Consider the following 24274-nt stretch of genomic DNA (forward strand, 5'->3'; position numbering starts at 1 on the left):
GATGCTTTGGAAACTACTTGTATGCAAGTTTTATTTTGGTTTCCTAAATCTTTAAAATTGTTCTTTTATACCTCAAAACCTGTGTATTTTTTTCTTTATAAGCAATGAACTCTTCCCAAATCTCGCATTCCAGAAACAAGTGCTCTGACCCGTTCTATTTACCTTCCACTCTCCAGCTGGGGATTTTTTCTTAATGTTTTTTTTCTACAGCACTGAACTTCTAACAGGCCTGTGCCATCTTGCAGGGTTTTACCTACTTTCAGGTAAAGACAAAAACTCTCTGGCGAAAAATAAAAGCCTGAGCACTCTTACATTGCTTATCACAGTGTCTTCTCGTGAAAAGCCCTCTGAAAACACCCCGGGATGAAACCGTAAGCGAGCCGGCTGCTTCGGCTGAGAATTTACCTCGTGTTCGCGTTATCCCCCCACCCCGCGCCGCTCCTCCCCGCGGCTCTCGCCAGGCCTCCCCGCCGCCCACGGGCAGGCCCCGCCGCGCCTCAGCGGGGGCCGGGCGGGCGACAGCCCTCGGCGCGCGCCGCCGCCGCTTCCCGCCTCGCACCGCCGCGCGCCCGAAGGGAGGGGCAGCGGGGTGCGGGGGGGGGGGCTCGCTGCACGCGCCCAGCACCACGCGCCCGCCCGCCTGGCGGAGCGCACACGGCCCGCGGGGGCGGAGCGAAAGGGGGGTGGAGCCAAGCGGGCGCGCTCGCCCCGCCCCCAGGGCCGCCCCCCCCGCTCCCTCCTCCACAAAGCCCGGGGGGGCGGAGCGCCGCGCGCCCCCAGCTCGCGCGCGCCCCCCGCAGCGGTCGCCGCCGCTCCTTCTTTCCCGCCCCCAAGGGGGCGGGACGGGCGCTAGGCCGCGCTCGCGCGCGCGCGCGGTGATTGGCTGCCGGCGGCGGTGGGAGCGCGTTTAACGGCCGCAGCAGCGCCGGGCCGGGGGAAAAGCACAACAAAGGCGGCGGCGGGCGGGAGCGCAGCGCGGCGGCAGGATGCCCCGGCCGCCCCTCGGCCCTCAGGGCGGCAGACGCGCGCCCAGCCCCCGCCTATGACCCCTGGCCGCCGCCGAGAAGGTACCTTCGAGGCGAGGGAAGCCGCCCCCCCCCCGCCGCACACCCCCGTTCTTTGTGTTTCGGTGAGGGCCCGGCGCTGAGCCCTCGCCGGCCGCCGCGTGAGGATCGGGGGTCCGTCCTGCACTTGCCCCTGAGGGAAAGGGGCCCGGGGGCGCGCTGCTGCTCGGAGTCCGGGCTGGGGAGCGGAGCCGGCACGGCGCAGCGGTGAGTACGGGAGGGTGCGGGCAGCCGGCCCCTCTCCCTGTTGTTTTTTTTGGGCGGGGGGGAGCTGCGAAAGGAGCCCCGCGCTGCAGCGCCGGCCGGGGGGCCGCGGTTTCCCGTGTGCGCGGGGCGGGGGGCCGCCGAGGCAACTTTGCTGGCGGGAGGAGGGCTCGGGCGCTATTTATAGCGCCTGGAAATGACGGCAGCGCTGCCTGCCTGTAGCCCGCTCGGTTCAGGGCGGGCGGTGATGGTTTATATAATTGAAGGGGGGGGCGAGGCTGAGCTCGGCGAGCAGGGGTCCGCTGGGTTCCCCCCTCGCTCTCTCCCCGCCCTACCAGGGCCCCGGGAGCGGTGCGGCGGGTCCTGCCCGGCGGCCGTCGGGGACGAAGCCGACGGGCTGGAGGAGCTGGTCGGTGTTTGGGTGGCCGCGCACGGCTGTCGGCGTCTGGGGCAAATGAGCCGTTGTCCTGATCGCTGTGAGTGGGAGAGAAAAGGCAGCGGCGTCACCCGCCGCCGCGGCTTTGGGCTCCGGCGTGAGGGAGGAAAAGGCTTAAATGTGCATCGAGCAGCTGCTCCCTCCCGGCCGGGGAACCGAGCTCTGTCTCTGCCAGTGACTTTCTCCTCGCATCCTTTTTTTTTTTCCCCGGTTATTTCTCGGTATCTAAAGCGAAAATGCGGCTCCTGTGTCTCGGTCGTGAACTTCGTGAGGTTTTTCCCCGCTGGAGTAATCAAATCGCAGCTTGCTGAGAGTGCGTGCAGCGGCTTTGACGGGCTCCACAAAGCCGCACAAAGACTCTTAAGCTTTATTTTGTGTCACTTTTTTTTTTTGAGCTCAGCATGACGGAGCGGCTCGTCTCCGACTCGTTTTATTTCCCCACCCGCGTGTGCGTGGTTCCAGGCAGCGCTCTGAACATCCCCGCGCAGACAAGCGGGCGGCGTTTCTCTTGCCGGTGCCCGCCAGGCAGCTCACCCCGCAGGGCCGCGTACCGTGCGGGGCCGGGGGCGCGGCCCCCCCGCCACGCTCGTCGGGGTGTTTGTTTACACATCCGGGAGCCGCGCGGGGCGGGGCCGCCCCCGGTGACGTCACGGGGCGGGGCGCCGGTCGCGCGCCGTCCCTCGCTCGCCGGACGGGGCCGTTAATGGTTCATCCCGCGAAAACCGGCCTTCGGCGCTTGGGGCGCCCCTCGGGGCGCGCCGGGGCGCGGGGCCGGCCCTGCGGGCAGGCTGCTCGGTGGCCGCGCCGGGACAGCCCCGCTGGGCGCTGCGGGCCTCGCCGGGAGGGCGAAGAGGCTTGTGCGGGTTCCTGCTGCCGGCTGAGTCTGTGGCGAGTGCAGTTAGTGCTTCCAGAGGCTCCCGTCCCTCTAGGCTGGTAGGTACCAATACAGGGCACAGAAGCAGGATCCGGACGGTGATTTAGAAATGGATAGCAACCTGTACGGTTGTTTTTGCACTTAATTTTGCAGTTTCTTTCAAAACCTAGCTGTCATGCATCACCAAAGCACAGACCGTGCTCTTGTCTAAAAATAAGAAAGAAATAGTTACCTCGGGTTTTTACACTGCTTCCCACAGAAGAGCGAACAGCAGCCATGGAACTTGTGACTGCTTCTAACTGTCAGAATGAAGTGAGACTGGATTTATTCGCCATCACTAGAGCAAACTAAGAAATGGTTCACGTTTTGAATCTTGTCTTTAACATCACAAAGCAACAAGTTTGTGGTTCTTATGGTGTATAGCAAACACTTAGGATTGCTGCCCTTTTGAAGAGAGCAATATCAAATACAGTTTTGTCAAAAGAGCTTTGGAATTCTGTAGTTTCTGTAGTTGAAGGACTCAGTATCTTGAGTCTGAAAGAGTCGGGATTGCCTTTAGAAATGTGAATTAAAAGAGCTTCTGGGAATGCCTTGAAGAAAAATATTTTCCTCTTATATTCAGCTTGCTGAACTTCGGCAAGCATTGAACTCATGTTTCAGTTACTGATCTGAAGGGTCTAATCCAAAGTCAAAGCATCTTTGCTTGTGGTGTCTTTCATTCTGAAACTCTGGGGTTTTTTTTCCATTTCTGGGAACTTAAACAGGAGCTGTATGTTTCTAACATTAAGAGTTAAAGCTGGGAATTTAAAGGGAAACTCCCATTTAACTTGTAGGATTGTATTTCTTCTTTCTCCTGTAATGTTACCTCTAATAAACGTGGCTTAATATCTAGCTGTTCTACAAAAGCAAGCTGTTTTTTCCAAACACTGTAATCATTCTTCCCTCTGCAGTTATAGTTAAATTATCTTGGGACAATAGGTATCTAATATTTGTTTAAATGGCTGTATTAATAATTAAGTTCTGCTCTTCATACTAACTGGGTTAATATTTCAAACATACTAGTGTATCCCTTATCAAATCTGTTTTCCTTTTCAGTGACTAACAAAAGTGCAGTCATTCTGATGTGTAGATATGTGCTTTGGATGGCAACTTGTTCTCATTGTTGCTTTGTTTTTTGGATTGCATATGTTCTGCTGCATGTCTTGATTGTGGTTTATCTCTGCCTTTGCAATTCTTTGTGTAAGAAATTTTTATGTAGCAAGTCCTTCAGTAGTTCTTGAGTATTTTCACCTGCTGCTATCGTAAACTTAAGATTAAAAAAAAAAAAAACACCACCAAACCCGCCCTCCCCCCCCCCCCCCCCAAAAAAAAAACCCCAAAAAACCCCACCAAACTAAAACACTTCAAATCTTGCTGTGGTTGTCTCTTGTGCTGGGCCTGCTGTACAGATTACTTTCTCAAGACTTCTTTTGAAGCATGGTGACTGCTTTGTATAACCAGTCTTTAATTTATGTGGCTTTCATTATCTGCTGTATTTGTATTACTAATAACCACTCTTCTAGGAGTAGGATAACTGCTGCCCTGCACACAGTTTACAGCTGTGATAAGTGTTTTGCATGCTCGTTTTAATAGCTGGATCAAGATACTGTGAATTCTTTATATTGGCTCTCATTTCTGTGTCTGTGCTATTGACCTACTCTGCCAGTCACCTGATAGCTGATGACATAAGTGACTGTGCAGTGTTCGTGTTTGGATTGCTCACTAGCTTGACGCATACAGCGTGGTAACTGATGGCCTTTGACAGATCAGTAGATGTTACTATGAATATTTAGAATCTGTAATTTTCAGGCAAACTCAAAAAAAGGCTTGCTTTCCAGCACAGCAGGAAGGTCTGTCCTTCTCTGTTTATGCATAATACTGTCTCTTAAAGGCACTCTGAGGATTAAGAATGCAATTGGGTATTCTCTGTGTAGGATTTAGCTTTTATTACTGACTGTGATTTTGGTAGTATCCATTAAGACTGTTCTGGCAGAGTGAGGGAAGTATCTAATTAGATTTGATCAGGACACTAGTCAAAAAGGTCTTTGCCTGAAGGCATAATTCTGCTGAGCTTGAAAGAGGAGGAGACACAGATACCTGAAGAGGGTGGCAGCATCTTAATTGGTATTTGACTTAAAGCCAGATGCAATACAGCAAGATTTTTGCTGAAAGCCAAAGTGCAAATACCTATTATGTTTATTGTTGGACATAGCAAGTGACAAGGCATCTTGGAAAACACTTGCTATATTGGAACTGACCACTGGAACTTCAGAGACAATTAACTTTCTCTAATCTCCTGCCTTTTTTGCTGTAACTTTCTGCATGGATGTCTTAAAGAGTATACCTGGTATGTTGTAGAAAGTGCTTATGTTTCATAGAGAACTGTTTGCATCTCCTCCTTCATTAGAAATGTGATGGAGTAGATGCCACTAGTGGAACAGAACTGCTTGTTGCTGTGTTGAATGGAACTTGAACTGAGCAGCTTCATAGCAAAAAGGGGCCTGTAGTGTAGCCAGGCATTTGCTCTAAATAACACTTTGCTTTGTCTCTAGGACTGTTGAATAACAAGTTTATTCTGGCCTTGCTGTAAGCTGCTAATTGTTCTGCTCTTTTCACCTACAGGTTGTGACTGTTTCTCTTCTGTCATTTGTGTGGAAAGTGCCACACACACTCCAGAACAACAACGGCTTTTGCTTGCATATTCCAGTGTTTCTTTTGTCAGCGAGTTCAGCAAAGTTGTAATTCTTCAAGTGCCAGCCCTGAGCTGAGTGAGGAGCCACCAGCAGAGATGGTAAAAATGACAAAATCAAAAACGTTCCAGGCTTACCTGCCAAACTGTCATCGAACCTACAGCTGTATCCACTGCAGAGCCCATCTAGCCAATCATGATGAATTGATCTCCAAGGCAAGTGGCTTGTTTAGAGACCTCATGAATTATTTCTTAACCAAAATGGTTATCACTGTATCACTGCTCCCAGTAGATGAGAGATGCAAATTGATGCATACATCAAAGTATCTTCCCTGGGTTCACTCTTGGGTCATACATGTTGTTTACTGAGGACTGGATATATTCTGGAAACTTTTGAATATGACATAAAGGCTGATCTAATATATTCTCCATATTAACAACCTCTGTCTACTGTCAGGTAGGTACTGCTTGTGAGCTGTCATATCTGAAAAGTCTGCTAAGGAAAACTGTCAGAAGAAAACATGGATCTCTGGGTAGGGAAATAACTCTGGGCATGGTTATTCCAGATAAAGATTATTTTTGACTCTGTTTGACTGAAGGTCACAAAACTGCCTGTTTCCAGAATGTTCCACTACTATTATGGAATCTGTAAACACATTTACTTCTGCTGTATGCCACTTCCTAAGGAATATGATTAGCCAGAGGTGTTCAAAATAGCTGGGCTGTCTAAATTTAAGCTTAGAGCATGTGTGGATCCTTGAAACAGTCTAGGCCTGTGCTTTTTACCTGTTGCTGGAAGAAACCAAGATTTGTGATGTATGAAATACGTAGGAAAAAGTGAACTTTGGGATAAATACTTGACAGACTGGCTTGTTCTTTGCTTCAAATAAGCTCCTGATGGATTTGCTCTTAATGGTGTTCCAGAGAAAACACTTCAGTTTCTTTTCAAACCTCTTAATACAGATTGCTTTCTATATAACTATTTTGTCAAATAAATTTTATAGTGGCAAACCCTTTATAACTAACTTTATCTGTTGCTTCTGCCTGTTTGTGTGTACAGCAGTGCTAAGGTGATGTTGCTTTTGAGTGCTGAAGAGATTGGGGAGCTTGAGAATGCTGCGACTTCTGAATTGAGGTTTTCTGTGGATGAGGAGAAAGTATAGCTGCTTGCTTATCCCTTAGAGGGTTAACAGGAAAGAATGGGTTTTCCCCATACAGTTTTTTTTGTTTGTTACTAATATTTTTGATCTTTGTTCAGATCTCAAGACAACTTTTTGATTCAAATAGTAAAACCGGTGACAGTTCTTGGCAGCGTTACTTATTGCTTGCTTATTTCTGCTCTGCCTTCAGACTCTTCCCCTAAACAATTCTTTCCCTCAACTTAGTGTGTGTGTTGAGGCATGGAACTGCAAATGTGCCACATCAAATGTGAAACAGTGAGCTAGCTCCATATATAAAATTATGTGAAGAAATTAAGAGGGAGCACTTCTTTTACTTTTATTAACCTGAAAAAAGTTCCCCACTTTCTTTATAGTGGTTGATGTTACTTTGTTTTAAGGTCAACAAAGCCAAGAGAAATATTGAAATAGTAATGAGAATGCATTTGAATTTCATTTGTTTCCATGTTGATTTTGGAATTTGAGTGTAAGGGGTCTTTTTGGCAACACTGGATTCTAAATTACAAGCAATAATAGCTTCATTATTCACTACATATTCTGGGCCAAAAACTAGTGGGAGGGATTAATGTTTCCTGAACTTTGATGGTAGATGCCTACAGGAAGAATGAAACTTCACTAGCTGTGTCTCTTGATGTATAAATTCATTGGGAAAATGCAATCCAAGTATATATACTTAGTAGGAAGCGCTTCTTTTAGTGGACTTTGATTTTTGCATATCAACTAAACTGCTATAGTTACCACATGAGCCAGTTGTTCTTCAAGGTCTTGGGAGTTTTGGTCAGCAGAATATTTTGAATATGTTCTTAAGCAAATAATGTGTTCATATTACAGCTTCATAAGTAATTTCAAACATTAAAAATTCAAATTTTCAATTCAAAGAACGTGGAGAACTCTTTAAAAAAATCTAGTAAATACAAATAACTTCTGAGTTGTTTCTAATGGTGTTGGGAAGGGTGTTAGATATGGATTCTGCTTGATTTCTGGCTTCCATTAATTTTCGGTGAAGACATCTTACAAAAGTTTCTGTACTTGCAGGTTGGCCATATGCTTATTTGACAGCTGATCCATATTCTGTCATCTTAAGATTTCTTGACCATATTTTATTGTCTAAATCTGTGTGATAATGAGAAATATATTTAAATGTGAGGTGTATCTTTTTGTATGTTTGTAAAATAAAAAGAACATTTCTCATCTATTGTATTTGGAACATAGCTTTAAAAAACCCACCCTCCTTTAAGCTTACCTTGTATATATTCCAACATTGGAGTTCTTTTGATGGCAACAACTGCAAAGCAATAGTTATGTACACTTGGATCATTAAAAATAAGTAGTGCTGTCCTGGCAGGTGGCAGGGGGAGTGGTGAGAGGAAATAAGATTTGATTTTTTAAAATGAAAACACATGTTAACCTGGAAAATAAAAACTGAAGAAATATCTTAAACAACGTGTGTAGACAGAACTGTAAAAGGACTAACAGATGAGTGTACTGCAGAACAGTTTTTTAATAAAGAATCTTTTTTCTGAAGGTTCTCTTAAAGTGCTTTCATTGATGCATATCATGTGCAATGAAATTAGGTTAATGAGAGGCTTTTTTTTTATTTATACTAAGAATATCTAGAATCCTAGTTACTGTAACTACTGAGCTGCAGGAAAAATACTTAAAATAACCTGAAGCAAGCTGATTCTATACAGTCTAAAGTTAACTAAGAACAGTGCAGTTCCTGTGCTGTTGGATCTATTGATGGAGCAGAGAATTGGACTGCTCAACCTGATTTCCCCCCACCTTACTCCCAGGGCCTAGTTAAAAGCTAAGCTCTGGGTAACACTAAATACAATTTTTTGGTTACAGACTGTCTCACTTTTTTCCAAATGCTTTGTATACAATATCACTCCAGAACTGTAATGCCACAAATACTCTTCAGCAGATAAGGCAAATGGTATTTGGTACCAAGCTGTAACTGCTTCATTTGGGTGTTCCCCTCGCCCTGTGTTTCATGGATGCATGGTGATTGTTGCTTTCTTCTGTGTGGTCAGGGAAAAAGAGCCAAAATACATGGTGCACTTTTAATTTAAAGCAGCTACAACTAGCTTTCTAATGTGCTTTGAGGTATAAGCATTTATTATACCTGCCACTATGATATTTCCAACTTCAAGATGAAAAGATAAGCTATGCTATGAAATGAGTGGTGTTTCTCTTAAATGTTGGTCTGCCATGGAAAAGCAAAGAGCACTGCTTATTTCTGTCAATCATCCTTTGATTCTGGTCCTCAGAATACCAGACTTCAATACAGATTTGCAGTTTGAGAACTGGAGATGCCAATTGTCTGACAAGGATGGCAGTGTACATGAATCACCTTTTCATTTTATTTCTGTTCTGTTTGAGCAGTGGGATCTCATTCTTACCTTAGAATGAATCATCAAACTCTTCTTTTTTTTTTTTGGTGCCCTTGCTAGTGATAAAATGGCAACCACAAGCCTTGGCAATGGCTTAGAAATAAGAATGCAGACTAATAAGACAGTATAAAAATGGGCTACCTGCACAAGTGAATTCATCGTTATCTGTAGTTTTAGTTTTCTCTGCAACTTTGAAAGGACTCAACATGTTGCCTTGTGTTGAAATCCACTTGGATGTTAGTGATGAGAGCATACATTTCTAGATAGCTGCACTCTATAACCTTGTGTTTTCTGGGTTTATGGAGGAACTTGGGGAAAGGAGGAATGGGAAGAAGGCTGGTTGAGAATAACTGTCCCAAACTAGGCAGTCATCAGCAGTAGAGATGTTGACAAACATTAGTCTGTACAGCTGAATACATGCACACATCTATGAACAGTAATTTGAAGGATACATAATAGAAGAACTACCAAACTCTAAATGACTTAATTGAAATAAATGTAATTTTGAAGTGGTGTTAGGTACATCTTAGATGCTACTGATTTGCATTGTTAACAAGTCTGCAAATGCTGGATTTTCTGTGTCTTTGGCGAAGACTTCAAAGTGAACATTAAACTTTTTTAAAAAGATACTATTAGAAGTATACCAATTTTCACTACATTGGGGGGGGCATTCAGAGGACAGGGGAAAAACCTGCAGGTTTTTTCTTTAAAGAAGCAAATGGATGTTTTTAGAATTATATCCTATGACTACAGGCACAGAAGAGAAGTAGTAACCTCTATCAGCAAGCAACCACATGCCTTAATAAAAAGCAAGGCAAAAAATTGATGACATGGGAGGCACTTGTTGGATTTAAAATGTTCAAATAGTACATAAAAAGCAACCAAACAGTGTATGTTAGTAATAATCATAATTTTTAAAATCCCAACAATTTAAAAAATTGACATAATTAAGTTTTGAGGGAAGACTTCTACAAGACTCTTTGAAGTGCAGGGGAGGTTGCCACTTGTGTGGCCTGTATAGAATGTTATATGTACACTGCTCTTAAAACGATCCTAACATAAGTTTTGTGAAAGGATTAACTGAAAGTGCGTTCTTCTGATTCGTTTGTAAATGGTGAAGAACGTGCAGTGATTATTAGCAGTAGTTATTTTTATAGGAGGCTAATGTTGCTTGAAGAGCATAAGTTCCAAAGCACTTGAGAATGGCTTGTACCCACTAAGTTCCAGTAATTGTTTGCAAATTCAGTCAAGGTCCAACAAATTACAAAAATACAAATACCTAATAAAAATCTTGGAAGAACCTAGTGGATATATTGCAAAGGATAATGCTTTGTTACTCAAGGTTGACCTGTTTGAAAGACTGTTGAGTCATCTTACAATGTGCCTTAATGCTGGGGATGGAAGAAAATCTGGATTACTTTGTATGGATGCCTGTGTAAATACCATCCCTTTCTTTTGTCTCATTCTTTGCAAAGCATATCTGACCAGAGGGGGAGAAAGTCGTGTGAAGTCGCAGGCAAGACTAGATCTGTCAATATTTTCAATAGCAAGTTCTGTGTAAAGGTATATATATGTAACTGTCACTGACTTCACTGGGAAATCCTTTTACCTTGAGGGTAAAAGAACAATCTTGGTGGTTAAATTTAGTTCTCCAAGGCATTCAGTATGTCTGCTGTTGTATTATTGATGAGAGGGTAAAGTCTTCAGCTTAAATAGATGCCAAAACATTTTTAGCCTTGCTTAGCAATCTGTGTTTTTGTACTCCTCTGTTTAACTGATGAGTTCAAGAGAAATTTTTTCGGGGGTTTATTGTCTTTAAGTCAATCTGCTCTTCTTAGCTTGATTCAATTTGGTAATCCCCTTTGCTTATGATGTAAGAAGTACTTGGAAAGATAGTTGGGCATGTTGTATGCTTGAAGGCCATTTTTGTTCCCTGCTGAAGAAGTTGAGAATGGGCCTAATTTCATAAATATTCTGGTGATAATTTTTTTTCTCGAAGAGGCTTCTAGTTTTTTGGGATCTGTTAGTTTTTTTTTCTCTTGGGGGAAGAACCTAATTTTTGGAATAGAAGCAATCTTTGGAAAACATCCAAGAATAGATTTGAAAGTTTAAAGGAGCTGGAAAGTGTGCAAGGAAAGTGTTCTACTCTATGGGTGTTTTGACATAATTATTTCTGAAATACATTCAAGATGCTGCATAACTGAAGATAACTTGTTCTGCCTGACCAAGTCTTCACTTCAGAAATATCATTTGCTAAATCTGCAAGCATGCAGGTTTTGGGCCGGAATTTTTTGAGGTTATTCTCTGCATACTGAACTTTATAACTTATGTTATTAAAATCACTAAATAATTGAATGAATATGTACTTTCAAAAAGTTTTAATACTTATATAATTATCTAGAACTTGCCTAGTAAACAACTGAGCAGCACAATATCTGCAGTATCGAGTTGTCTGCAGTATCGAGGAGTTGGATCTGAGAGAAATATCAAATGGAACAAATATTTTTTTTCCCTGATACTTTTTTTGTCTGTAGTTTATGTTGAATTCAGTTTTCTGAATTTATTTTGCAAATCTTGAAGTGACAGGATATCCTTACAGTCTCTGATGTGTCTTAATACGGTAATTTCAGACATCAGAGCACTTGTATGTATTTCTGGTTTACCTTAAGAATACTGCCCCTACAAATACTGTCTTCTGAATTAACCAGTAATATTTCTTTGAATTGCATATTTGTTCAGACTACTAATTCGGGTTGATTTGTCTTAGCTTGTAAAGTGAACTCTAACAAATGAAAGGAAACCCAAGAAAATGAAACAAAAAAAACCCCAAACCTATAGACGTCTTTCATTGCCATTCTTTAAAAATATTTTTCCATGATACGAGTAGCTTGCAAGCTATGCTTAAGGAAGGTACTGTTAATGCCATTCTGACTTGCTTATAATAATGCCTGCCGTACCCTTAATGCATGCTAAGATGGCAGTTTCTGTGGATATTTTCTGTGGAGCATGATCTCTAGCCACACAATCTCATCCCATCTGTGGGGAATAATTAATTACATAAGCTTTTTAGTAGCTTCCCTTCCCCCACCCATGCCCTTAGGTATGCCTTAGGGCAGTAAATACATGTTCTGCTTAACTGATACTTCCTTTTCTCCTGGGTGAAACTGCTAATCCTGGTGTTAAGAGGTAAGGACAGGTTTAACTTAGAAGCATAGATCGTATCTAATTCTGCAAGTATGTACTAGTGTATAAGTGAAACATTATAAAGTTTCTTTACTACAAAATGTATTGATGACAGGTCTGTCAGATGACTTCAAAACGTCGTAATACCAAACTTGGTGCAGTCGACCTTAGTATAGTTGCTAAGCCCAGTTAAACAATTTTGCTTGCACTGTCAGAGATTCTAGATACTTTCAACGTGCTGAAACAAGAAAAAGTTATGGATCTTGTGTATCTTCTTGTAGGAGTGGACAGGTAGTCAAAGATGTGGATTTTCTAGGGACAAAGTTAACTCATGAATCAATGCAATATTATTAATTGAGGACCATGAAAAAGCAGACTTAAAGCAAGTTTGTTTTAACTGTGAATATTAGTTGAACTGATAAATTGTCCAGCTTCTAAGTAAAAATCCTCGTTGATGTGAGTCATTAGTCATGACAGTTGGTCACACTTGCCACTATCTTCTAATTCCTCCCTACTGGGTCAGGCATATTTCAGATTCAGAATTATGACAGTTTTAATAGAATGTTCTACTTTAGTTATGATTTATGTGTAGTGCTAGCAATCTTGGTAGTGCTGAGCAAAGCTTGCAAAGTAGAAGTTTGTGTTTGCATAGATGATGTTTATTCTGTAGAAGAGCAGTTTGTCTGGAGACTGGTTTGAACAGTTATGCCTGTTAGTCCTTGACACTGCCATTTGAAATATTCTCTTCTCTTTAATTTCCTTTGAGGAGTTGACACACAAGACTTTCGACCTGTCAGTCTCTTAAAATTCATATCAGTATAACTGAATTATACAGTAGAGTGTGAGAAACTTAGTGCTGGTAAAAACAAATGTTTGTTCAGTATTAATTTTTTTCTGGTTATGCAAAATACTCTGTTTATAGCCAAGTTACAAGCTAAGCAAGCAGTTCGAGTGCTAAAATGAGTTGTCCTCTTTTCATTTCTAGTAATAGGATGCATCAGGAAGTAGAGCTGTGATAATAAATCCTTCTTACACCTAATCAATATTCTGTGGTCCAGAGAATGGATGTATGACAGATGTATACCTTTTTGTGTTGTTTGAATACAGTTTTTTGGGAAAAAAACCAACTCTTCAGCTGTTCATGTGAATAAGAAGTTGACTGCCAAGCCCTGACAAGTTAAAAAATTCGTAAGAAAAATTAAAAGGCATGGGCATTTAAAAATTGATACCTTGACAGTGCTTTTACTTCTGTCAGCGTATTAAGAGTTCCACATGGATAGGTTGCAGACCATTAAATGCTCAATGACACATTGATGTTGTGGTTGGACACTGATTTTAAAGCGAAGTCTGAGTTGCCTAGGTCCAAGTTCTGTATTCCAGAATGCAATAACACAAGTTGCCACAGGTTGCTGTCTAGTTATCTGTGAGTGATGTAAACACACCTCTTCCTAGCTGGGCAAAGAAACAATTGTTCTATGGCATGTAAATATAATATTTAGCCTCTAAACGTGTATGTAGATAAGAAAGATGGTATCAAATGAAGATGCCAAACTGTGCTAACAGGAAGCTAGAGAAGGTGGGAATGAAGGAACTTTTCACAGTGAGGTGTTTGTGAATAGATTTTCTTTCTGAAAGTACTGTCCCAGGAAAAGGTTCTGTTCTGTGGTGCTTCTCCCTCCACTCAACCCTGATAATCCCAAAAATTAGAAGGTAATGAAGATGGCCATTTCTGAGGGGAAGAAAACCCTAGGAGAGTACAGCATATTTAGGGCAACAAAGCAAAGGGTGCAAGAAAAGAAGTCATCTTTAAAAATACATCAGGAAGAAAGAACAACTAAAGCAGTACTTTCCAACCTGCGGTTTGTATTTCATTTGGCTAGAGGGTTTTTTTTTTCACCTTATGAAACAAGAGAGGGGAAGAGCTGCTTTTTGTGCTATTCCTGGCATGCTGTTACTGCCCTCTGCTTGATTTTGAGAAATGCAGGGTCAAAGGAGAGCTTTTATTAGGTGATATTAAGTCAAGACTAAACATAAACTTGGCAGAAATAATTGCATAATGTAGTTCAAAAAGTCTCCTGACTGTTGATGTGTTCTGGAGTCTTTTTCTTTCCCAGATAGCTGGGGAACTTCAAGTATGGCATATAAGTAGTTTAAAAAGTGATTGTGTAGGACTAGACAAAAAAGCACATTAATTTGTATGCGATTGGCATGTGTAATTAGATGTAAATAGAGAAACTAGCACATGATTAATAGGAGCGAGTATTTCTTGGTGCAGTTTGAAAAAGGGTTTGTGAATTCTAATTCACAACTTGAAGTTCTTAAAGCAAGGAGAAATGGCTGCAACTTTTTTAATGCAAGAATTTATACAGTACTTAACCAAAAATAATGGTCATCATGGCTTTAAAAGTTTTTTCTTCATTTCAGGTACACGGAAAAAGGAAGTTCTAGTTTAAGTTTACTTCTTAATGAATAAGAGTACCTTTAAAGTGATTCCTTTGCTTTTTCTTAAATTTTGGTGTTGCACAACTGCAGTTGTCTAAATTGATGTGTAGTTGACTCAGGCTAGTTACTCGTGTTAATGGGCAGTTTTTGAGAGTATATACATGAATAGGTTGTTTCCATCTGCAGTAAGCATTTTCTGCTTTGTTATTGATCATGAAACACCGGCTCTCTTTTAGAGAGCGCTGCTTATTCTGTAGAAACTACAGACTGCAGGTTCTGTACCATTCTGCCAGTTTTATGCTGCGTGTTTGAGATCTCAGGAGAACTGAACTAGTGATGGGGGTTTTTTGTTTGTTTTAAAGGTAGGTGTAAGGATTACTTTCTGGCAGAGCTGTTCAGACTCTGTACTCAACCGAGTCTCTCCTTTCAGGGTCAGTCTTACCTGAAGTTTTAGCTTTCACTGTACTGCATGGCCTATCTTTTTCTCCTTGCCTTGTGAAAAATAAGACTTGCAGTTCTGGCTAAGGGAGAGAGTATCTTTTCTTTTGTATTTGCTATAGATGAAGAAATATGTTCTGTTAATAAAGATCACCATTTAGTAATTCTTTTAAATGGTTGCTAAAATAATACTAAAATATTAATGCTATAAACTGTTAAGTAGAACCTCTCATCTTAAGGTGAGATTTTATGAGTAGCTAAGGGCTGTATGTAACTACACGGCACCATGACTACTTACAGTAGTCCGGAGTCATGGATTTCTTGTAACATTCTTTGTTGCAGTGTAGAATCTGGTTAATATTGTTCAAAAAGTGTTCATTCATATACATTTCCCTTTTACATCTTTTTTTTTTTTTTTTTCAAACTGTTGTAAGTAGTTAAGATACAACGGTTATTGGTGTTGTGTTTCTAATCATTAGACTGGCAGAGTATCTATTTTGGTGTCAACTGACTTCTAATTATACAACTAAATACATGTCAGAAGAAGAATCCATTTGCAGAAAGGTCCTTCTGCCTGTGGTTCCATGCCTAATGTTACTAAAACCATTCAAAAATATTAAAGGTGAGATTTTCTCCCCAAAAACTTTCTATGCTGATCTAATGTAGGCTTCAGAAAAGTTGGTCTTTGATCTTCAATACTACAACTGCAAGGATTCTTAAAAACAGTTGTACTTTCTTTTCAGCATGGATGAAATTAAGTTTCTTTGAAAGTAGGTTGGGGAAGGGCAATTCTGGGGAAAAAAAAAGAAATTAAGACAGTTTAGGGATTTTTTTTTTAAATGGAATCTGTATGGAAGAGAGAAAAAAGAAAAACTCCAGTGTGATCCTGTTTGAATGGGAAATAATGGCTATGTCTAAATTATTCAATACAGAAGGAACAAATCAACAGATGAAAGCAGTGGTGTGTCTTACATACATTTTGAATGTTTTACCTATGGCTGGATCTAGTCTGCTCACAAAGTTTTCCCAGGATGTTTGTAGCTCAAGGCTGTCTAATCATAGGTTCAGGCCTTTGTCTTCATTAGCGTTTGTAGAGTGCACAGTAGAAGAGCTGCTGGTTTAGTTCAGTACAGAAGGAACAAAGATGTAGTTCACAGGCACTGAAACTGCTCTGCAAGCCAAACCAACCCCCAGTAAGTGTGGTTGATTAGGGGTTTTACTTCAAAACTGTGCTACTGGTTGGAACTAAAACATTAATTTAGATCCAGACAAGAAAGTCTAACAGTCATCTTTTGTCCATAATCTATCAGGAATGTGAGAGATTTGAAAGCATGTGGCTGTGCTTGGGCATTTGGTGATAACAGTTGTTTCATTAAAATAAAGCTGAGCTTATAAACTGATCAGATGCATTTCCTGAATACAGTATGCTGGTTTTATGCTTGGTCCAGAATTTCACTGGTCTTAAATCAAATGATGTGATGAAGTTGAAATAAATCATCTTTTGGGTACAGTGGGAGAGGACAGAGGAGATAGAAATAATTCCCTTTGAGTTAAAAGCAGATTATTTTAATTCGCATGAAGGATGTCTAGGAAAATGAGAATTGATACCTTGCAGAGGGGTAGGAAAAAAGTATGTGTTTGCATTACGGACATCTTATTTTAAACAGTAATACTTAACAACTTAAAATTGTTGCTAAAAATCTAATGTGGGTGAAAACTTTACTGACCAGGCTTTCCCATAAGAATTGGTATAAAGTAATTAATCTGAAATAGTTTATATCTGTTTTATGTTTATATGCTTACTAACACACCCTTCTGGAACTATTTTTTTGTTCGGTGGGGTTTTTGTGTATTTTAACAAGTGCTCTTTTGGGTTTTTTTGCAGTCCTTCCAGGGAAGCCAGGGACGAGCCTACCTCTTTAATTCTGTGTAAGTATATTATTATGGTTATGCGAACTACCTACAGAGTGTAAAATTTTTTGTATGCTTCATAAGCAGAAAACAGTAGGAATTAATGTAGCTGCACTTTGCCCTGTTCTTTTTAACATTGGCTTTACTCACCAGCAATAGTTACTAAAGAGCTACTGAGCTGATTCGTAAGTATCCCTTTGCAGGTATTAGTTTATCTTACATTTTAAGTAATTCTGCTAATACCTGAAAGTTTAGGGGAAGGTGTTAATGTGAAATCCCTTTTGTGTCTGTAATGGTAACTGTCTTGCGTAAGAGTTGCCATTCTGAGATATTCCAGAAGTCAAAATATATTGTGTGACTCTAAATTTGCTTTAGACAACTCTGTTCTAGTCTAAAGAATTTTCCAGCGTGATAGTTAGATACATGTACAGGTTAATGTTTCAGTAAACTCGGTACATCTGAAATGACCTTGAACATTGCAAATGTGCTAGAGGCAAAAGGTCTCTGTGATCTTATCAAGCCTAATATTTGCAATTTTAGGCACGTCCTACCCATGATATAAGGCTCTTTGAATTTGCTAATGGATGTATTTTAAGTTTCTAATATGCAAGATTGCATTTTTGTCTTTATTTTTCAGCAGTTTATTGTGTTGCAGCATTTTGGAAAAAGAAATGCAGTTAAGTGTCTTAGTCTATTTTAGACCAGGATAATGGAACTGTAACTGCAAAGGATTTGATTGCAGATCCTTGAAATTCTTTTTCTATGTAGTCATTCAGTGGTGACTTGGGACTTCTAGTATAATTGTAGTAGTAAGAATCTGGTAATACAACAGCAAAAATGGCAAAATTTTGCTCTTGTATAACACTGTCTAAAAACTTGGTTTAGTCTTGCCTCATATTTTCTGCATAGACTCTTATTTGTGAAAAAAACTAGCTTGATGCAGTGCTTCATGGGATGTTTTGATACTGCTGTTTGTTCATCATGGCTTAGTCTGCTGATCTGTAGCAAAGAAATATTTATGAGGCTTTTCCTTGCTGCTATTTTGGAGTTGGTTCTAAATTCAGCTGTTGGTGCTGATTTACTGGTACAGGCTTCCATTATAGAGGTCTCAAACTGTTTTTGAAGAAAAGCCCAAAACTGTAGAGGTGTCCAGTTACTGCTTAGTGTTCTGTTCTTTGAAAGTTTAACTGTTCAGCCTGCCTTTGTTGATGGGAGTAAGTGGGCATCACCAACAGTTTGCTGTCTAGACTAGCCACTTGAAAAACAAAAAACAAACCCCTTTTTTCTTCCTGTCCTTCAGCTCAGTGTAACAGAGGAAGTCACTTTTACAGCATTGAATAAGTTAAGCACTTTTTTTAAAATATTTTTTTGTCTTCTGGAGGAGAGGTGGGTAACAGGTAAGAAAGGAAACGCTCTTGTGCAGTTAATGTAATTTCTCTTTTTTCAGGGTAAATGTGGGCTGTGGTCCAGCAGAGGAGAGAGTTCTTCTGACAGGTTTACATGCTGTAGCAGATATCTATTGTGAAAACTGTAAAACCACTCTTGGATGGAAATATGTAAGCAATATGCTTAAGTCTTCGATAAATGTTTATATGTTGAAGCACAGATATTTGAGTAGACCATTGAGTAGCACCTATACTGATAGTTTAGGTGAGTTAGGTCTAGTGCTTTTGTCTCCATCAGACTAATATGGTTTTGCTTCCTTACATCTGCTGGAATGCTGTAATAGATAATACCTTTATTCTGGACTGCAAAACAAGTGTGAGCTGTAGGTACTATTACAGCTATCTAATACTTCTGTAGTATCTTTTTGCAAGATTACCAACCACATACACTAAACCAGACAGAAGAAATTGTCAAAGTGGGTCTTTAGTTTCTTGGGTTGCAAAAGTTGGTTCATGTAGCAAAAAACCATGAATTATGCTAAATGGTACTGAGCAGGTTTACACTGCTTGCAACTAATGTGAACTTGATTCTGTTTGAAAAGTTATCTGTGCATTTGCATAGTTACCTGTAACCCTTGCAGCTGTGTTGCAAGTTTGATGTTTTGAAAATGTTAGATTCTGGGTGTTGCATGTAGGGTTTCCATTGATGCAGTATAGCTTCAAATCTTACAGAAAGAAGTTGTGCTAATGCATTCCCTGTGATGATGAATATAGAGGAGAGCTTTTGAAGAGGTTCCTGTTCCCTCTTTTCATTGCTTCTGGGAATAAGGAAATTGAACACACATAACATGCCATTTTCTGAAAAAAAGCACTAAAATTCCGTAAGCAGTGGGAGAACATGGAAGGTTCTAAAGCAAGAGCTGTTGTGCAATGGATCTGCCGATTCTGCTCAGGGGAAGTTTACTCCTATTCTCAGCCCTCTTCATCCTCTTTCCGCCCTCCCACTCTTGATTCAGGGTAACCAATACAGGATGTTAACTGGAATGTCTCCTGGTTTGTATTTTTAGTGCAAGTTTGATGTTTAAAATACTTAATTTCCCCAGCTTCATTCAGTGTCTTGATTTTTCTTTCCAGGAACATGCTTTTGAGAGCAGTCAGAAATACAAAGAAGGAAAATTTATCATTGAACTTGCCCACATGATAAAAGACAATGGCTGGGAGTGAATCGTAACGTTTTTCCTTCTGTTTGGACAATATTCTGTGGAACGTGCTTTACAAAGACTAACGCAAAGTACAGGAAGAGCTTGGCTAGAGTGGCCCTGAGAATATCACTGAACTCTGAAACCTCACAAATGAGTAGTGTAGTGTAAGTGGCTATTTCAGGCCATGTTTGCCTTTTCTCCTTGTGTAAGTTCCTTCTTTTTGTACATGTATTATTGTGTGAACAGTTGTTTTGGAACATTTTGGATGACCTTTTTCTAAACTCTCTCAAACTAGAGAAACAGTTCACTAATTGAAAACTGATTTTACTGGTTAGCATCTATCTCTGACCTATGCCTTTAATGCTACCTTCTGCTGTGCATGCTTCTTGCCTAAACACCTACACTCCAGTCCTGTAGAAGTTCTATATCTGAGCAGTCCGAAAGAATGTATGGGATGGGGTGCTTTTTTATATGTAGCAATTTCTGATGTGTTTGGCAGTGAAGAGGATGCAGTATTGTAGTTATTAATTTCTTTTTTAAATTTGAGTGTACCACAACCTATGTACATCTTGTAGGTGAATTGGTTAAAGGTACAGTGCTCACTTAAAAAAAATATTTCAATTGCACTGACTGAAGTTAGCAGGTCTCAAGTTGTTAGGAAAGGTTATGCTAGAGGTTTGGTATCTTAATGAAATACCTTAGAAGGGTTTAAAATCAATAATGCTATAGAATATGTTCATTTAAGACCAACATATTCCCTAAGGAGTTTGCTGGATAAGAAATTTATAAAACAATAGCTTGCAAGATTAAAAAGGCAGAAAAATATATGCATCTTCTATTTTGGAAAAAAAAAATTAGTCGGTGTATTAAAAAGTTTTGGTACTGTACCTTTGCCAGTAACAGGGACTTGTGCATCAGTAAAGTTTTATGGCTGGTTCCATGTAACTGTATAGTCCTAATGCACTGGACAAAGAGGTTGATATCAAGGAAACTTGTTGAAGTATTCTGCTTCTGCTACATTTGAACAAAAATATTTATTTTTGTGAGAAAAATGGCCAGAGCCTATGACATGAAAATTAATATAGTACCTGGAGGAAAAGGAGGGGTAATAAGAGGGAAGGGAAGTTTGATTCAGTTTTTCATAAAATAAAATAACCAAGATAGTTTTTAAAACTTGGGGGTCGGGAAAGGGTTTTTTTGGTTTGCTGGCTAAATCATCCCCAAGTACCTTTTTATAATAAAAATTTGTATGAAACTTGCCTTCTCTTTTGTTCTCACACTGTTTCTTAAATGGAATGAGTTAATGAGAGAAACTTCTGGAAAGTGTACGCACAGTATTAGCTGTTGGTATCTGTGCGTGCAAATTCTGAGCAACTATGAAAGAAACGCTCTACATAAACTTGCTAACTTTATTTTCAAATTAAACAGTCTTGCAAGACTTTTTGTATTTTAATCCTTTTAATGCTTGAGGACAAAATGTTTGGAAAAAACCCTTTAACACTACATAAGTACTAGAACTGAACAATATGGAAGCCTTGCTATACAAAATCATTTTCTCTCAATAACAATTCTAATATGGCACCTGCAAAATTAGTCATAGGTGCTGTTGCTGCTGTTACGTTTTTGGGAATCTCTGATAGGCTTTCTGAACTCTGCTGCACTTTAGAAATTTCGTCATACATGAAAAATGATGCCAATGGGTAGGGGCAATACAAACCTTTAAAACCAGCTTTCCGGTGTCTTTGTGGAGAGGAAGAGAGAGAAGAGAGCTGTGTAAGCATTCTATATGATGCAGGCTGGCTAAACTGCATTCAAGATGTTGTAGTGCTCTATACTTATGAATTAAAAATGTAAGAATTTGAGAAGTAGTTAAAGCTGTTGAGTTTCAGTCCAGAGACCTGAGGTGGTACAGTCCTGTTCAATCTGGATTTTGTGGCTTACATGTTAGTACTTCATGTTCATATCATCAGGCTTCAAAGTCTCATTTTTAACAATGTCATTGATGCAAGATGGGCTTTGGTGTTGCCTGTCTTCTTGATCTTTCTGATCCGGAATTCTTGGGATTTTGTTTTCCTCCATTGTAATGTTTGTTGCCAACAAAGAAGGCACTAAAACTCTGTCAGCAAAAAGTTTGTGTTGGCTTCAAAGTCCAGTTGCAATGTTGATACTTGTGAACACGCTTATGTGAAGTTTGTGTATCTCTGGGCTTTTCTTATTTCCTGGCTACAGACTTGTTGAAGCAGTACACTGGACTGAAGACAAAAGTAATGGCTGCTTTTCAGTAGAGAGTTGAAATTATAGAAAATATGTAAAGTATTAAAGATTTTTCTCTCTGAAATTGGAGGTTTGGCTATCTCTAGTTAGTAAGTTAATGCTGTCTGTAACACAGTCTGATTCTTACTTAGAAATTCAACCTCTTTCTTCAGTGCATTATTTATATTTCAAACTGGACATTTTCACCAAAACCTTAATTAACTTTGATGCCAAAGGTTGGGACTTCATCAAGTGCTTAGCACGTAGAGCTTCAGACTACTGGCATAAAGAGTTAATGATCTATATGTGATGTTTATGGCTTTTAAGAGAACCAAACAAAGCAATATTCTTTTTGGTCTTCTAAGAGTGAACACTTAGAAGGAGTAAAGAGTAGAACTAGTACAGAATTGCTATTTCATGCTGCCATGTAACAGTTCTTGAGGCTCATTCTATTGAGGGAATATGTGAATTTTCTTCCTGTGTTGCTTGGCAGCATCAATGATTATTTTCTCCCCTTGTAAAGATGTAGAGAGTTCTTGTTATTGGTTTTGGTGAAAGTAGAATCCAGATAGCGATGGCTGCTGGCTGATGTGAAGAGGTCAGTCTGGTCACTGAACCCTCCAGCAGTCATTTGAAAGAAAAATAAACTTACTTGAAAAAAAATTTTACTAAAGCATTTTCCCTCTAACCAATTTTTGTAATATATGAAAGATTATATTTAAAGTTTGTATGTGTTTGCTCTGGGCAAGTTTACTTCCCCTCCAACTTGAGCACTTTTGTTACTTGTACTGGTTATTTTTATTGTTGGTCTTAACATTTATTTTGTATTTTGTTTTTTATAAACTGTAACAAAAAGCTTTTGTGAACCTTTGTTTCTTGCTGGCTCTTTCTTGGACCAAATGAACTGACTATGAGCTGGCTTAGAAGAAATGTTCATTGGGATGCATAGGAATTTGCTAGCAAAAATGTACATGTATTGAAAGGTTTTTTTCCTCTGAACCTCTAAAGCCACGCCTGTCCTAAAGTAATTAATCATAATTTGATGTGACTTTAGTAATCTGACCACACATCTCTGTCTAGGTCCAAAATAATGGCTGTAACAATGGTGTTTCAGGATTGAGTCTGCCTCTAAACACAAAAGTTATTCTTTGGCCGGTCACTGTAAGTACCTTTGTGATTAATAAATTGCAGTGCTGCCATCTATAAAAATTCTGTTATGTTGCAAACTTGCTGTGAAATAAGCTGCAGAATTTGGTGAGGGATTGCTGACACATCAGCCCAACTCTTGCTTGTATGCTTTCAGCACTCTAGTAATCTCAATTTTATCTGCCAGTAAAAAGGGCCAGAATATGAATTTCCCTCGTTCATTGTAGGCTATACAATGACCAACTGTATTAATGAAGCTTGTTATAATTCTATCTTAATTTCCCACTGGCAAGGCTTAGTATAATGGCCAGTCTGAATGGTATGCCTTTGCATGCTTGCAGTCTTTTGTAATCCATGGGAGAGGTGGGGGAATACAGTTTATGAAATTTCTTTGAATTAAAATCTGGCCTCAGAGGTTCTGACAAATAGTCATCACTGTGCCCATAACCAGATGGTGATCCATATTTCTTATTGGCATATCAAGTTAGCGCAAGAGTTCATGAACGCTGTGTACCATTTTTGGTGGACTTACGCTTCCCTCTGAGTAACGCTTGTAGAGCTCTTTCTGCACGCTCATCTCGGCAGTCAGATTGCAACAGTAGTGACCTGCAGTCTCACAGACCAAATTTTTAACATCTCCATTCTTTGATAATGGCGATGAGTGGAAGAAGCTGTCAAATTATTGTTAAACTTTTTGGACACTTCATTGTACTTCATTGAGACTCGTGTTAAGCCAACCAGCAGTATAAACGCTTACTGCAAAAGGAACAGACGCTTCAGAGGTTTCTTTTAAAAGGACTGTTACAAATGGTTTAAGGCCTAAAGCATGAGTCGTAAATGGCAGTTGAGTTGTGCCTCATTGTTTCTTGAACTCTTTACAATGCTTTCTTTTACAGGTGACATGGCTGTGTTGCTGTTTTGTCCTAGCAATACTGTACATCATTTGTTGTTTCACTATATTGTATCTACTTGAGGTATCACAATAAAAGCTTTCAATTGTTTTGTTGAATTAACTTGTTGGTTTTGTGTTGTCTTTTCTTGCTGTATGCTTTATTCTCTGATAAGGCCAGAGAGAAAAGCCAGTGCTCTTAGTTGCTCTTAAAAACTTCTAAATGTGGGTTGAATCTGATTTTTATGTGGTTTTTTAAGTCTGGCACTAAACACTTGGTTTTTTCCTTTCGCTAATTTTTCCAAAATATAGAAAGTTGTGTTGCTACTTTTAGAACTTCTGCCCATTTTGAGCCAGTCATGGAACCTCCGAAAAGTGCTTTCAAAAAGAGTCAGTCTGTGCACACCCCAAAACTAACCTCCAGAGAAATTGTAGGAAGTGTTGGGTGTGCTTTGTGTTGCGTTATCTTGGTTATCTGTGGACCAGAGGAGCACTCTGAGCACAGGCACTCAATCTGCTATTTCTGCTTTGGTTGGGAGGAACTTCTG

At 40.1% G+C, this 24274-nt stretch overlaps 1 protein-coding gene across 2 annotated transcripts; it reads left to right on the forward strand.

The window, feature by feature from the left end:
* Positions 1 to 907: 907 nt before the first annotated feature.
* YPEL1 (yippee like 1) lies at positions 908 to 23846 on the forward strand. Of its 2 annotated transcripts, none has more exons than XM_068412553.1 (5): positions 908 to 1271; positions 5240 to 5522; positions 16826 to 16869; positions 18299 to 18407; positions 19371 to 23846. In XM_068412553.1, exons 2-5 carry the CDS (start codon positions 5406 to 5408, stop codon positions 19458 to 19460), a joined length of 360 nt encoding a protein of 119 aa, XP_068268654.1. In that variant the 5' UTR covers positions 908 to 1271; positions 5240 to 5405; the 3' UTR covers positions 19461 to 23846. The 2 variants fall into 2 exon arrangements, with proteins under 2 accessions (XP_068268654.1, XP_068268655.1); XM_068412554.1 differs by lacking the exon at positions 908 to 1271 and adding an exon at positions 2535 to 2637.
* Positions 23847 to 24274: the final 428 nt, after the last annotated feature.

Source organism: Nyctibius grandis, chromosome 14, assembly GCF_013368605.1.
Source record: "Nyctibius grandis isolate bNycGra1 chromosome 14, bNycGra1.pri, whole genome shotgun sequence".
NCBI classification, from domain to species: domain Eukaryota; kingdom Metazoa; phylum Chordata; class Aves; order Nyctibiiformes; family Nyctibiidae; genus Nyctibius; species Nyctibius grandis.

Bases quoted from the DNA above. Each gene is read 5' to 3' on its own strand.
- YPEL1 (XM_068412553.1), top strand. From the start codon at position 5,406: ATGGTAAAAATGACAAAATCAAAAACGTTCCAGGCTTACCTGCCAAAC. The intron at 16,870-18,298 runs GTAAGTATATTA...CTCTTTTTTCAG, and splicing joins GCCTACCTCTTTAATTCTGT to GGTAAATGTGGGCTGTGGTC. The intron at 18,408-19,370 runs GTAAGCAATATG...TTTTCTTTCCAG, and splicing joins CCACTCTTGGATGGAAATAT to GAACATGCTTTTGAGAGCAG.